At 42.3% G+C, this 14,731-nt stretch overlaps 1 protein-coding gene across 3 annotated transcripts in view; it reads right to left on the bottom strand.

Annotated features, from left to right (window-relative positions):
* LOC146796555 (cytochrome P450 3A24-like) overlaps positions 1–14,731 on the bottom strand; it is a 318,208-nt gene that overhangs the window by 179,482 nt on the left and 123,995 nt on the right. For all 3 annotated transcript variants that reach the window (XM_085629191.1, XM_085629190.1, XM_085629189.1), the window contains exon 2: positions 11,979–12,072. In XM_085629191.1, coding sequence (XP_085485317.1) covers positions 11,979–12,072 — 94 coding nt within the window. The remainder of the gene's footprint in view (positions 1–11,978; positions 12,073–14,731) is intronic.

Genomic DNA, 14,731 nt, shown 5'->3' with positions numbered 1-14,731 from the left:
GGCATCAAAACCAATGACCCCATAAAGAAGACTCAAGCTAATTTGAATACAATTCTAACCCGGTCCAACAGTATAGATAAGACATTTAAAAGATCAATGCTGTTGACAAGCTTTTAGGTCGGGGAAGTAGGTAATATTGTCCTTGTACTTGCTTGTGTAGTGACAAGCGCACCATCAGTTAATCCCTTCCCCGCCTTCAGTGTTATTCTACATTTCATTCCTCTCCTAAATCCTGTTTTAAAGGGGGACTGCATTAAAAGTAAACAGCTGGTCCCCTTCTAAGGGGGATTCAAAGGGTTGGACTTTATGGGGCTGTCGTGTCTTGGTGATGTTTGGGGTGCCCAATATATGAATTCCTTTCAAGAACTCCAGACAGAATGTCAGATGCCATCCTCCCAATTTTACTGTTATCTACAACTCAGGCATGCCCTACATGCTCATAGTAATGAGCTTCAGAATTTCCTGAATACAGTCCCCTGGAAAACAAAATCATCATGGGCCACTTGAGCTAGGGCAGAATATCCCAGATGTATAGATCCCTGTGATACGCTCACCAACATCACTACTATTACTGAAAGAAGCGTGTGAGGGTTAGGTAGGGCCTTGGGATGAAGCAGACTGGTGTGGTGCCTGTAAGGCTCCTTGCACCCTAGCTGGCTCAGCCAGACTCTGCTTTACCCAATTTTAATACCTCCATCAGTCCTACATGACCCCTCTCTGACTGAGCAGGGCAGAGCTCCCCGGCATGTCGTGGGTGCGGGAACCTAGTAGGGGATTTTTTAAATCTTGTGTGGCAATGCCCTGTGATAGAAAGATTTTGGTTTTCTGTTCTAGCTGTGTTATCTGCTGTGGTGGGTATGCCTATAGATGTTGATTCGAAAATTGCTTTACTTGGGATCCTGGATGAATTGGGGGGGCACAGGAGAGACAGGCCTTTGATCGGCTTGGGCACTCGACTTGCTAAACGCGCCAATGCTTGCAATTGGACCTTCTCTGTTGCCCCTTCACTAGAGGTGCAGACAAAGGGGATGGATTGGTGTGGAAAATTGGAGGAGATGATTTATGTAGTCAGGGGGTGCCCTCACAAATATGATAAAGTCTGGAAACAATGGTGGGACTACCACAGGCCGTCAATCTAACTACCATTCATAGCACCTGTTGTTTACGTGGGGGAGTTATTTTGTGGGGCTCGTTCTATCTCCTTGTGACATTAATTCAGCTCTTTGTGTCCAATCTATTACTGTATGAGGCAAAAAGTTTAATGTTTACCTGCAAAATGTCAATGAAATGTTTCTATAAAAAAAGTAAAAAGCTCATCTATTTGCACTTTGTGCATTAAACACACAAAACACCATACTTATTAAAAAAGATGTATAAAGTAACTGACAAATACACCAAAATAGGAGGGAACAAGAATGGGTATCTCATCTTGACATATCTTCTGAGATACCTCAGCAAAAAACATCCACCCTGATTGTGGCATAAGTGAAAAAAACTAGCACGCCCCAGTCAATGACACCCAACCAATGTTAAATTAAATTCCTTGTGACGTGCTCGAATTGCGGACTACCTTATTTATAGAGATAAAACTGTTGATCATGTTTCTTTTTCTGCACTCTTTATTTATATTAATTTAATTACAAGTTACAATCATGTTCATTCCAACAGCTGAAGATTCAGGGCCTGATTTAGTTCCTGGTAGACAGGTTACTCCGTCACAACGATAACGGATATCCCTTCCGCTGAAATATAAATCCTATAGGATATAATGGGATTTATATTTCGGCAGACAGGATATCCATCACCGCTGTGACAGAGAAAGCCATCCGCCAAGATCTAAATTAAGCCCTTTATTCGGCCATATGCTGGTCAGGTAGTACAAATGAATAAAGTTGCAGTCTATAATTATTTCATTGGTTTTGGTAATGGATCTAACAGGGTTGACAGAAGAGACTTCTGACTAAGATGAAAGCCCAGGACATTAGCCCCTTGCTACTGTATTTTATGTAAAAGCTACATGAATTGAATTGGTTGCAAATACAAATTGATAATTACTAGGAATATATCAATAGGATGCCAACCAGCACTGGTGTCAAGCAGGACTGCCTTTTGCCCCCCAAACCTTAAACTATATGTCTGACCAATCTATTTTCCTAGTTTCTATGATTCAATGGCATCCCCCTAACCCGGACAGCAAACACAATAAACTCATATCAATGGATAAGACCCCTATTGTGCTTCAGTGGAGCTAGGATTTTATTCCCCAGATTGTAAAAAAATAAATGGCCTTAGATGAATATACCTAAAACTACAATTATGACATTTGTTAGATCTGCGAGGATTACTTGGCCACATAAAAGCAGAAGCCTGTAGACAATTCAAACGTATGATTATTTGGCCACTACCATGTCCTCTAATCTATCTTGGTCTAAACAACTGGCTTCATTAAATAATAAAACTCATCAATCTGATATTGGGTTCCATTGTTTTTCAAAAAACAACATAATCTTACCCCATGGTTTTGGAGGTTTTTATTGCCATCATTGCCCCTGTTTTTATTATTGTTCTAGCTTATTTAAAAGGTAAACATAATGCTGAATTTGGAATATCTTGAAGTATCTGATCCTAGGAGTATTTTAGGGTTAGACAGAGTACTCCCCGTGAAATTGTGTGACTTGAATAGGGTTTAAGACATAGTTAAAATGTGTGATTACATGACTCTTCTTTATTCAATTTATAGACAGCTGGGCTCATGCGCTCTCGCAAAAAATGTAGCCATCTTTATTTATAATGAGTTTACTCTAAGAGTGAAATTTGACATGGTCATGTCAGAATATTTTCTTAAAAGCTGTTAAACTTAAAATGAAGAAAATATCAAAGTTCAGTATGTCAATCGAAATCTACTCTCCTCCCTTAGGATTATACTAGGGCCTCTACAGACACCTACAGATTCCTCCTTGACCCCATTTTACCTTTCATTACTCTGAGTTAAGGCTGACTGAGCCTGGAGTATAGACACATTAAAGACTGTTGTTCAACTGATTTATGTATCTGCTCCCTACAGAAAATATTTAAAACCCCTGTTCACTTTTGACTCGATACAAACAATACGGTCTGAATCTTTTTTTTTTTTATCTCTCCAAGGTCGTACTAGCCAGGTTTGCACTTGTGCCCTGATATTTGTCAGCTGGATGTTCAGAACTTTGGAGTCCTGGAACAAGGACAGTAATTGACCTGACTTGCAACATCCCATTTGATCTTGGTTACTTCCCAACTCACTCATTTTCTCAGAATCATTTGTTGATTAAATTTGTTGCTGTTTTGTATTATTGACTGTGGTTTTATAATCTTGCATTTTATTACATGTTTTTAATGATACTTATTAAAATATGGTGCTATGTATAATGATAATTTGTTTATTGAATATGCTATAAATGAAGAAATAATCTAAGTAAAACTGGCCACCTTCAGTTGTTGATTGCTGAATTTAAGTGTTAAGCTGGTGCTAATGCATGACAATCTTCAGCGGCAGTATTAACGTTTCCATTTCATGGACTGGGAAAGGGAGGTTGTCAAAATCGTTACATATTTAAATGTAGAAACAATGATTCCTTCGTTTTCACAACAAAATATTGTTCATTATTCGTGAGAAACACCACTGTTAGAGCTGCAGTTACTTCAAGAGGGCACCCAGAGTACATAAAAACACTATTACATTTCTCTTTTTAAGGTCTTATGTCTTAAATCTCACAGTCCCTTATAGCATGTCACTCACATTATACATATGTGACATATGCCACCAGGGCCTTACTGGGGAACCAAAACAAGCCCTGACAAAAATGTTGAAACCATCCATGCTTCCTTGCTTTGCTCAGTCTTTCTCTCTCTCTCTCTCTCTCTCACACCTTCCATCCTTTTTCTCCCTTCTCTCTCCTCTCTGATCTCCCGCTCTCTTCAACCCTCTCTTCCTTTCTTTCTCCCTTTCTGTCTCTCTCCTGAAGCCCCTTTGGGGAGTTGTGGAAAGTGAGAGAGGAACCAGGAGTGAAGGAAAAGGGTGTGTAAAGGCTTCAGGTCCAGTAGCGGCTGCTACCGGACTCGGGTGGTGAGGTGGGGGGAGGTGGAGACGAGGGACGAAGAAAAAATAAAAAAAAAACTTACCTGAAATGGCCGGCCACCACCTCTCCTCCGTTCTCCGTGCTCTTCCTTCTTCATGCAGTCCCAACCAGCAGCAGGAAGCACCCAGCTCTCAAGTTCCCCAGAGCTAATCTCAACGCTGCAATGCAGCGTTGTGATTGGTCTGAGTGCCGTGGATCATTGCTCAGATGGGGAATGGGAAGCTTTGCATGATCCTCACCAGGCTGCGTAATGCATCCTGGTGGGGAAGATGCAAAGTACACATGAATGTTTGGCCGGCCCGAGAGGGCCAGTCAAGCAGTCATGCCGACTTAATGAGACTGCAAAGCACTCCTCTTCCCTGCTGTGCCCGGTCCCCCCCGCCAGCCGCTGACTGCAAAGAAAAACTAAAATGATAATACCAATAGTTATTATCATGTTAGTTTTCCTTTTATTCAGTAGGGCGACGCTCCTCCACCATAGCGAAGGAGCCTCCACTGTCCAGCTCGTTAGGGAAATGACCAGTGGAATAGAAGGCCAGGTAGGCCTGTATGCTACAGATCTACAGGGCTCTTTGTTATAGGAAAGAAGAGCTTGAAAGGCCCAAGTGTGCATTCACAATAAAAGAAAAACCAAAGAACATTTCTAAAATATACAGCTGATAGGCAGAATGAAAGAGGCACACCTGTTTTACATTTCTCCTTCTGATTCCAAGAGAAAAACAGTGTGTGTTACCATAAGCATATACGTGAAAGATTGTTTTCTGCTAAATGCAGCAAAATTGATGCACCGACATAAAACAAGTCTACTTGTGCACACTTATTGTAACACTTATTGTAACACACACTATTTTGCTCTTGGAATTATGAGGGACGCTATTATAAAATAGTGTTCATGACCATCAATGCAAAACAAAATCACTACTTGTTGGCGAGTCACTTTTTCAATAGGCTCTGGTGACTATATATAATTTCCTTTCATAAGAAACCTATGGGTTTTGCAAGTATTTGGAGTCCTTTCTTATCAATCTGGTTTAAAATAAAAAATTGTGAAATAATAAGACTATAAAATGTGCCACATAATTTGCCCTTTTTTGCTACATTTAGTCCATTCTGCTACAAAATTCAGACTCCTCTACCAAAAAAATTACAGTGGCGCAAACTTTAGTTAGCTCACTGCATTTTCCACAAACGACTAGTCAGCAAGGAGAGAATGGCTGTGACTCACGTAATAGCGTGAAAACATCTGATACTCACACATTAGACTAGGGGCCTGATTATGAGTTTGGCAGTCCAACTGCTGTACTGTGGCAGCGCCGGTCCCCAGAAGACCGCTGTGATCGCAGTCTCCCGTCCGCCGAATTACGATGTTCATAATGGGCTGGCAGTGGTGTTTCTGAAGGCGGTGTCCATTTTTTCATATGTGTTGATGCAGGTGTGTATTTTATGACTGCAGTGTACACATATGCATGACACGTGAAAAAATACCTACTACCAGTATTTTCACATTGCTGGTGTCTGGACCATATGTGCCCAGTGCAGTCCATGGGTAAATACTACAAAACGGACTTACCTGAATTTCGGTGCCAACAGGGTCATTTTCGTCTTGGCCAAGATGCAGCAGTGAAGGGGAGCCCTGGAGGAAGCTATCCACGCCGGTGACTGAAGAGAGGAAAGGGAAACGGTTGGGTCTGCACCCTAAATCCTTCAATTCTGCCAATTCGAAGCAGGCGGTCTCACCGCCACGCTTTGCTGGTCTGAAAGCCAACTTATTGTACGGACAGTGGTGAACTTCTCTGTACTACCCTATGACAGCTGCTTTTCCCCGACTGCCGTTGCAGCAGTTGGCGAATAGCTGGTGGCGTCAATGGTGCTCTGGCGGTGTTTCGTTCAGCAAACCACCGAACTCGTAATACAGCAGGCAGACAGCCTAGTTGGTGGAGGTGAACCCGATTTTGGGACCACCAAACTTGTAATAAGGCCCTAAATGTGTAAGTGTTTTGCCCTCTATCACTCCTATCTACTTCATAACACTTTGGTCATGATAGATGTCTCTCATGAAGACTAACCAAGAGAGCCTCCAGGGAGCGCAGGTGTAAGACTACTGGGTGAGAGGTAAGAAAGGTCAAATCCTGCAAATACATGGAAAGGAAAGTAGAACAGTACCCTTGATTAAAAAATAATTTCTCTTGCTTATTGTGAGATTTCAATTTTCACTCTTCCATACAAATATCACATGTTGTACCCCCCTCCTTGCACCACAAAAAACCCACTTCCTGCTCACAGAGATCATCTGCGACATTTGCACAGCCGAAATCACATCTGGGATCACTCTCGCAACAGGCATTTGCAAAGCCAATAGGTCTCGCCTATGCGAGAGCTCCTGCCTCTGGTAATGTGTTTTTGTCATGTTGTACACAAGTGTGGCTGCTGTTCAGCATGGCTAAATGTTAGTGGTGTGGTGTTGGTGGGGTAGATTGGAGTGGAGTGGAATTGGGTAGGTTTGAGTAGTGTGGAATGGGGTAGACTAAGGTAGTGTGGAGTGGAGTAGGTTGGTTTAGAGTTGCATGGAGTGAGGTAGATTAGTTTATAGTAGAGTGGGGTAGATTGAGATAGCGTGGACTGGGGGTAGATTGGTTCAGAGGGGAGTGGGGCAGAGTGAGGTATATTGAAGTTGTGTGTATTGGGGTAGAATGAGGTCAACTGGAGTGGGGTAGACTGGTGTAGATTAAGTGAAAAAGAGTGGGGTAGAATGGAGTGGAGCAGATTGGGGTGAGGTATAGTGGAGCGGGGTAGATTTTGGTGGATTGGGGTAGATTTGGGTGGACTGCTGTAGACAGGAGTACGGTAGATCGGGGTATATTGTGGTAGAGTGAAATGAGGCATTTTGGGGTAGATTGGGAAAAATTTGAGTGGGGTAGATTTAAGTGGATGGGGTAGAGTGGGGCAGATTGGAGTAGAATTGTGTTCTTGGACCGGTGTAGATTAGGTGGATTAAAGTCAGGTAGATTGGAATAGAGTGAGGTAGGTTGGAATGGAGTGGGGTAGATTGGAGTGGGGTAGTTTGAAGAGGGATAGATTGGAGTGGAGTAGGGTAGGTTGGAGTGGAGAGGAGTGGGGTGGGGTGGAGAGGGTACAGTGGAGTGCAGTAGATTGAAGTGGAGTAGAGTGTAGTGGAGTAGACTGGGCTAGACTGGAGTGGGATAGATTAGGGTGGAGAGGGTTAGATTGGAGTGGAGTGTGTTAGATTTGAGTGGGAAAGATTGGGGTGAAGTGGAGAGGGGTAGATTGGGTTAGAGTGGAGCGTGGTAGATGGGGGTGTAGGGGGTAGATTGGGTAGATTATGTCAATTGGAGTAGGGTAGAGTGGAGTGGGGGAGATTGGGGTAGAGTGGAGTAATGTAGATTGAAGTGGAATAAAGTGGGATAGATTGGAGTGGAGTAGAGGGGTAGATTGAAGTGGGGTAGAGTGGTAGTAGATTAGGGTGGAGTGGGATTTGTTGGAGTGGAGCAGATTGGATGGATTAGAGTGTGGTAGATTGGAATGGTAGATTGAAGTGGAGTAGAGAAGATTGTAGTGAAATGGTGTATATATTGGAGTGGAGTGGGGTAGATTGGGTTAGGGTATATAGGGGTGGTGTGGGGATAAATGGAGTGGTGTAGAATGGAGTGGAGGGTGTGGAGTTGAGGGGTGTGAAGTGGAGAGGTGTAGAGTGGAGTGGCAAGCTGTGTCATAGAGTGTCTTACAGTGGGGTGTCGTGGAGTGGCATGGCGTGGAGTGGCATGGCATAGAGTGGAGCAGAGTGAAGTGGTGTAGAGTGCTGTAGGGAGGAATAGTGTAAGGTGGAGTGGTGTAGTGTGAAGTATGCATGGTGTGATAGTGCACTGCCATTACAGACAACACATTTCCAATTGAACAGACATAGAGTTTAACCGTGCACAAATGATAATGTTTGGAAATGTCGTCGCCAAGTGTATTGATCTGTTTTGATAATATTAAAATATTTGTTTGCACCACACTTCAGAATTACAAAAAAAAATGGCTTAATTTCTACTGTTCTCATTCTGATGTATTCTGAAATATCAGCACAGTTCATTTTTGTTGTGTGTTAGAAAAGATAACATCCTACAGCCTGTCCTCTCGCATTGGTACTCAGCAGGATGGATTGTCACATATATTCTCTCACTTTGCAGACAGTGAAAGTAAAGTAAACACCAAGTTCCCTCGGAATACAAAGTTTGACATTTGACTTTTATCCTTGAATTCACACCAAATGAGACAAGATAAGAACAAAATTTAAAGGCTTGTTTACAGATAGCAAGTACTCATTGGAGAGACGAAGTCAAGCTGGACAGCCTAAAACAACAACCAAATGACAGAGTCGGCTTGGAAAGATGCACTGCGTAGTGTCTCTACAAAAAGAAACAATAGGTCCCAAAAGTGCAAGCTGTGTAAGGACACAAGTCCTTGGGCCATGCTTCATAGGAGGGTCACATGCAAGAAGAGGGAAGTGCCGACCGCAGAACTGACCAGCAGGCAGCAATTGAGAGTGGCTTTGAAGCCCACCAATGGTAAGTAATGTGCGGGCTCCAAGCCCACTAACAGTAAACAAAATGTCTCGAAGAGACAGTGCATGCGCTGTCTACTCGAGACCTAAAAAGAACATCTTTTGGCCCTGCCACACAGATCACATCTGGTATTCCTGCCACAGGAATTACACGACTCCCCTATCAAACTTCTTTCTGACATCCCTGTCGGGCAAATCACATCTTGCACCTCTGGCACACAAATTACATTTTGAATTCTTGCCATTCTGATCTCAGTGTCCATGCTGCACATTTCAAATCTTTATTCCGTCATTCGTTTCTATTATTTTATGTATTTAATTAAAGAACATCCATTCATAAACGTGTACCCAGCACGATTCCCCTTTTCAGTATTTTAAAATGAAGATGAATTTTATTTGATAAATGAATTGCGTTAATGGACTCCAACTTCACATTTTAAATTATTTACAAATTAAGCATGAAACAGTTCATTGGAAGGACGAAACTTGTTGTGACTAAAAGTGATATGAATGGATTTTTTTCCTATAATGAAATACATAAAGTGATGAACAGAGTGTCTAGCATGCCTGTTGTTCTAAGTCGATAAATTGCCACCTGAAATAATGAAGCAGTTGAAGAGTTCAACCTTGGATTTCAGCTGTGTGCTATCCTATTCTGTTTATGTTCTTAAATACCTTATCTGATATCCCCATCATGAAGATCACATCTGGGTTCATCTCAAAATATCCCATTTAGAGTCAACCTACACAGAAAATATCTGAGGTCCATTTCCCACAATCACATTTAGCTTTCATTTGCCACAGAATAAATCTGGGGCCATATTATGAATCCGGCACACTTTCCCTGTTTGTGCCATAATACACCTTTCAAAAGGTGTGCCAGGCACAAACAGGGACAGTGCGCCATATTACAAAGAAAGCGGTGGCAACCTGCCTGCACTTTCAAGAGGGGAGAGAGATCTACTTGCAGGGGGTTGCAGTGAGTGACTGCACCCACCTGCAGGGGGATGTCTTGGGGAGGGGGGGTCGATGGTCCCTCCTTTCTCCCCTGGAGAGGGTTGCCTTTAGGTGGTGCACTGAAAGTGCGCCACCTTTTGTAGCACTCTTTCAGTGCGCCTCTATAGACATATTTGCCTCTGCACCCGCATCCACAATACGGCACAGGTGCAGACTGCAGAGGCAAAATGATTCCCTCATTTGAATGGGGACACACCCCCATGCAAATGAGGGAACACCCTCTAATGATAGCGCTGTCATAACATGTGCGCCAGTGCTATAAGTATTACAGTAGGGGGCGCACAAGCATATACGGCCCCCTCTGTAATACTATTGTGCCCTGGGGGAGCACTCACCTCTTGCGCCTCATGGCACAATGTGATATACAGTCCTTGGAGTACATTCTACACAGCCCATATCTGACGTCCCTATTACTCAGCAGTGCTCCTTGAAACAAAGATCACTTCGACACCCTACATCAAACAAATCACATTTAGTTGCCACTCCACAAATATCAAATCTGGGGCACATTTCACACACATATCTTGAGACCATGGCACACTGGTTACACCTACTCCACTGAAAAAAGATGTCTGGTGACCACAGAAAACAGATTTGGACAAGTGTCCTTTCCATGCAGATCCCAGCTGGTGTTCCCTTCTGCACAGCAGGCACAGGTATACAGCATTGTCAGTAATCACTCCTATTATGCGCCTCTGCAACTTAAATGAATGTAAGCCAGCATTCATGGTTTTTCCCAGTGGAAAAGGGGAATGGATTAGAGAGAGAGAGCGAGAGAGAGACTACTCAACTCTTTCGCCGAGCAGTTCAAATAAGCAGAGTTCTTTTCCTTAATGTTAAAGTATCTAAACAGTGTAATCAAGTGCTCATTTCTTACTGTTAACAGATATAATTATCACGGATAAGGATGTGCTGTAGTACTCAAACAAATGTAACCATGTCTCTCCTTTTTGGTGCCTGTGCACACCAGCTTCTGTTCAGCAGGGCACCCTAAATATAGGGCTGACTGAGTCATGGCTTGCCTTCAAATGCTCACCTCAAATACCACCCACTTCTGGTGTGGGGCATTATTAGTTGTCCATTCCACCTGTTGCTCTGTGTATTGCCACTCAGGATAGCATCCCCACTGGTGCGGCAAGAGTAAGGCCGCCAACGCACGCTGTCTAATTGTGACCCACCCCAATCAATCACCTGCACAGCCAATCCTGTCTCCATGCATGCACCCCAAAGCTATGATAGCATCCCCCATCTGAGGCCAGCAGTGGGATTCAAGGATATACTGTAGGATTCAAGGATCTACTGTGGATTCAAGGATCTACCGTGGAATTTGAAAAACTAGCATTCTAAAACTTCTTCTAGAGTATCACCAAAAGAACTTCCTTGAACTGTTGGAACTCTTTGACTTCTTCTAGTGGAGTCTACGGAAGCCTCAGGTTATTAAATAGCTCGGAGAGTTAGATTTTTTTGTTTTTGATTGTGAATCTACTGTTGGAATCATGAACTACCCCTTGCACCTATGTACTGGAAGTGTGCCTCACATTCTTCATTGTGCTGAACAACTGGCTTTTAGGCCTTTGCAGAATTAATTACAAATCCTGAGTGAACCGTTGTTTATATTTGATGCCTCAAGTTGTGAAGCCTTCACTGCAGTATAGAGGACATCAGAAGAGGATGAGTGTCACTGCGACTCTCTTAACCTTATCAAGATAAAGTTACTGAGCCATTGATGCGTTCAGTGGACAACTTTCGGACATACAAATCCATTGCAACTTGAGTCTGACAGACTGAACAAATGGGGGTGATGGAATCTGCCAAATATGCCCAATGCATGGATGATGGAGAACAGGAGCTAAAATGCAGTGAGTACTGAGAGAACAAGAAGAGCTACCTAAGTGACACAGAGAGAACTGTCAAGGAGGAAAACAAAAAAGGTGCAGTACGAAGGACAGTGAACGAACTAGCATGAAAGAGGACATAATGTGCATTGCCAGGTGTTGCCAGGCGCTGATAGACATAATTTATTTTTCCTGAATACTTGTCTGCCTGGTAGACGTGGCAGACACGCCCCTTAAATGGTACGCCAAACCACACAAGTTCCTTTGCTGCAGCACCCCAGCTACCAGAAGCTGGGACCAACCCTGTCCTGCATAACTATGTTCACAAAGCTGAGTTCATCTGGTGAGCACATGTTCCTTGAACTCCTGACGACTGTAGTGTTGACAGATGTGTGATCAATGAAACAAGGCAATGGCATAGAGAAATCTTAAAGCTGCTGCACTTACATTCCTGTACCTATGGAATGTTCCAATGAATGGAAGGGGCCTCGGTCCAGGGATCCCCAGTTTCCTGAATATTCCATGTGTCCAGGTTCCATAGCTGTGGAGGAAAATTAAAATAACATTCAGAATCAAAAAGTGACAGCACTAAACATTTCAACCCAAAAAATAGCTTCATTTGGAAAAAGTCAGACTGGAAAATCATGTTAACATTGTGTAAGCAAATGTCCATAGAACTATCATTTTTTTACAATTTAAAGTCCTGTAGTATTAACATATGTTAATACGATACCACAGCATGAAAGACTGTGCCTGATAGGACAGGGGTTGGGTGAAGTTGGTTAGTTTTTTTGTTGTTTAATACATGAAATTCTCATATGAACTGCTGCTTTTACGGGTCTGAGTGAAAATTGCAATACTTTTTATCACAGGATTCCTATTTTCACCATCTGTTTGTGAGTATAAATGATTTTGCATCCCTTTCACTTAAGAATATTTGTTTGGTCAAAAATACATGTTCAGCAGTGTGCACCGAGGTACAAAAGGCTCGCCGGGTACCAGTGTCAATATATACCCATCCAGTTTCTGTACAGCATGGTGAATGTTGTTAGCACAGAACAGAAAGCACATACCCAGTTTCTGTATCGCATGGTGAATGTTGCTTGTGATGAAGCAGGGTTTTGCAAAATAAAAAAAAACCTGCTCGGATCAAGCTTCTCACTGAGTGGATTATTAACCAAATGTTGTGTAAAAATTAACCAAGAAAAGACTAAAATGGGTATTTAGGAAAGGAGATAGGGAGAATGTGAAACTTGTGCAAATGTGCTGGAAAAAGACAAGTGGTTTCCAGTATTTTTTAGTAGGTCACAAACGTAAATGATTAATGCACAGATGACAGCCAAAGAAAATAATGATAGAAGCAATTAGTTTTAAAAGAAACATTTCTTTTCCACTAACTCTTCAAAAATATGTACATAATGTGTAGTGAAGGGCAACGCATTAATAGAGCATTAATAAGTAAGTTTTGCTGTAACTTGATAACAATTTGTGTATTTGTTTTTCCTAGAGAAAAGGCACACTTTACTGTTCTGCAGTGAAGGCCTCAAAAGTCTTTGTAGGTTTAATTTGCGTTCTAAAATGTTGGCTGCAAAGAAATGTATATTGTCCTGATGATGGCTATAGTTATGTGGAGGAACTAATGAATGTTATAAATGGAATTTCCTTGCCAACCAGAGAAAGTATACTTGTGGACAATCATGCTGAACGTTTTTGCAACAATACAATTGAGCGACATGTGCAAGCCGCAGAAGAGATTATCAGAGTTTCCTCTGCTGAAGGATGATGACGATGGTTTTCTCAAGACAAAGGACCTGTTGAGAGTCAGGTGCACTGGAAGTGGCCTAGTCCAATTGTAGAATTTTTGAGTTTTGCTACATGGGGGGCTGGATATTTCATGAATTAGGCTATAACTACTAGTGCTAGAATTTATAGGCAGGCTGGCTTGGTAAGAGAGAGACTTTAACTCTGTGAGAGGAGAGGGCTGTGTTGCTGTTTCATTACTTAACTGGCTGCCTGATGTTCTGCTGATCCTGATTCTTTAACTTTGCTCCTCTTAACATTGGGAGGGTGCCTCAGTGTACCCTTCCGTCCGGTGGGTAGCTCTTCTGACCATTAGTATTCCGTGCTATGGTTATTTCTAGGTTCATATTAATATTCAAAATTTGCATTGATCTTATTTGCAAATGCTCTTTTGTCTTTTTTCTCTACGCCTATTCATTCACAAATGGCTCGCTGAGAGATGTTTCTATGTATTACATACTAAATTGTATACTGTTTCTCTTGTGTGACAATCTATGATCCGAGCTGTATTGTACTTGATGAGTATTCACATTCTTAAAATAGATAAAGTAACCTAAAACGTAATCAGAGTCTGTCATTATTAATGTATATATAATTATTGAGTTTCATATTATTTGCTTCTGTTTAGGTCCTCATAAGGTTAGGATCTGTCTAATTCTTTGCCAATCCCTTACAATTCTAAAAGGTCCATCAGAGAGAGAGGACCACACAAATATGAGAATTGGTATTAAATAGACAAAATTGTTTATTAGTTTTACGCAGCAGAAAAGGAGACTGGTGGGTGTTGAAATTTGGGCTTGGATGGTAAATTCTGGCAAAACCCCCTTCCTTCCGCTGCATCACTAGCACAGAACAAGTAGCACAAACCCAGTTTCTATACAGTATGGTGAATGTTACCAGCACAGAACACAAAGCACACACTCAGTTTCTGTACAGCTTGGTGAATGTTGCCAGCACAGAATACAAAGCACACACCCAGTTTCTGTACAGCATGGTGAATGTTGTAGCATTCTGAACAGAATGGTGAATGCTCTTAGCAAAGCACACGAAGCACACACCCAGTTTCTGTACAGCATGGTGAATGTTGCTAGCACAGAACACAAAGCACACACCCAGTTTCTGTACAGCTTGGTGAATGTTGCTAGCACAGAACACAAAGCACACATCCGGTTTCTGTACAGCATGGTGAATGTTACTAGCACTGAACGCAAAGCACACACCCAGTTTCTGTACAGCATGGTGAATGTAGCTAGCACAGAACACAAAGCACACACTCAGTTTCTGTTCAGCATGGTGAATGTTGCTAGCACAGAACACAAAGCACACACTCTGTTTCTGTACAGCATGGTGAATGTTACTAGCACTGAACACGAAGCACACGCCCGGTTTCTGTAGAGCAT

This window comes from Triturus cristatus, chromosome 10 (genome assembly GCF_964204655.1).
Source record: "Triturus cristatus chromosome 10, aTriCri1.1, whole genome shotgun sequence".
In the NCBI taxonomy this organism is placed as follows: domain Eukaryota; kingdom Metazoa; phylum Chordata; class Amphibia; order Caudata; family Salamandridae; genus Triturus; species Triturus cristatus.
The sequence above is the reverse complement of the archived record's forward strand: the minus strand, read 5'-3'. Positions and strand labels throughout refer to the sequence as shown.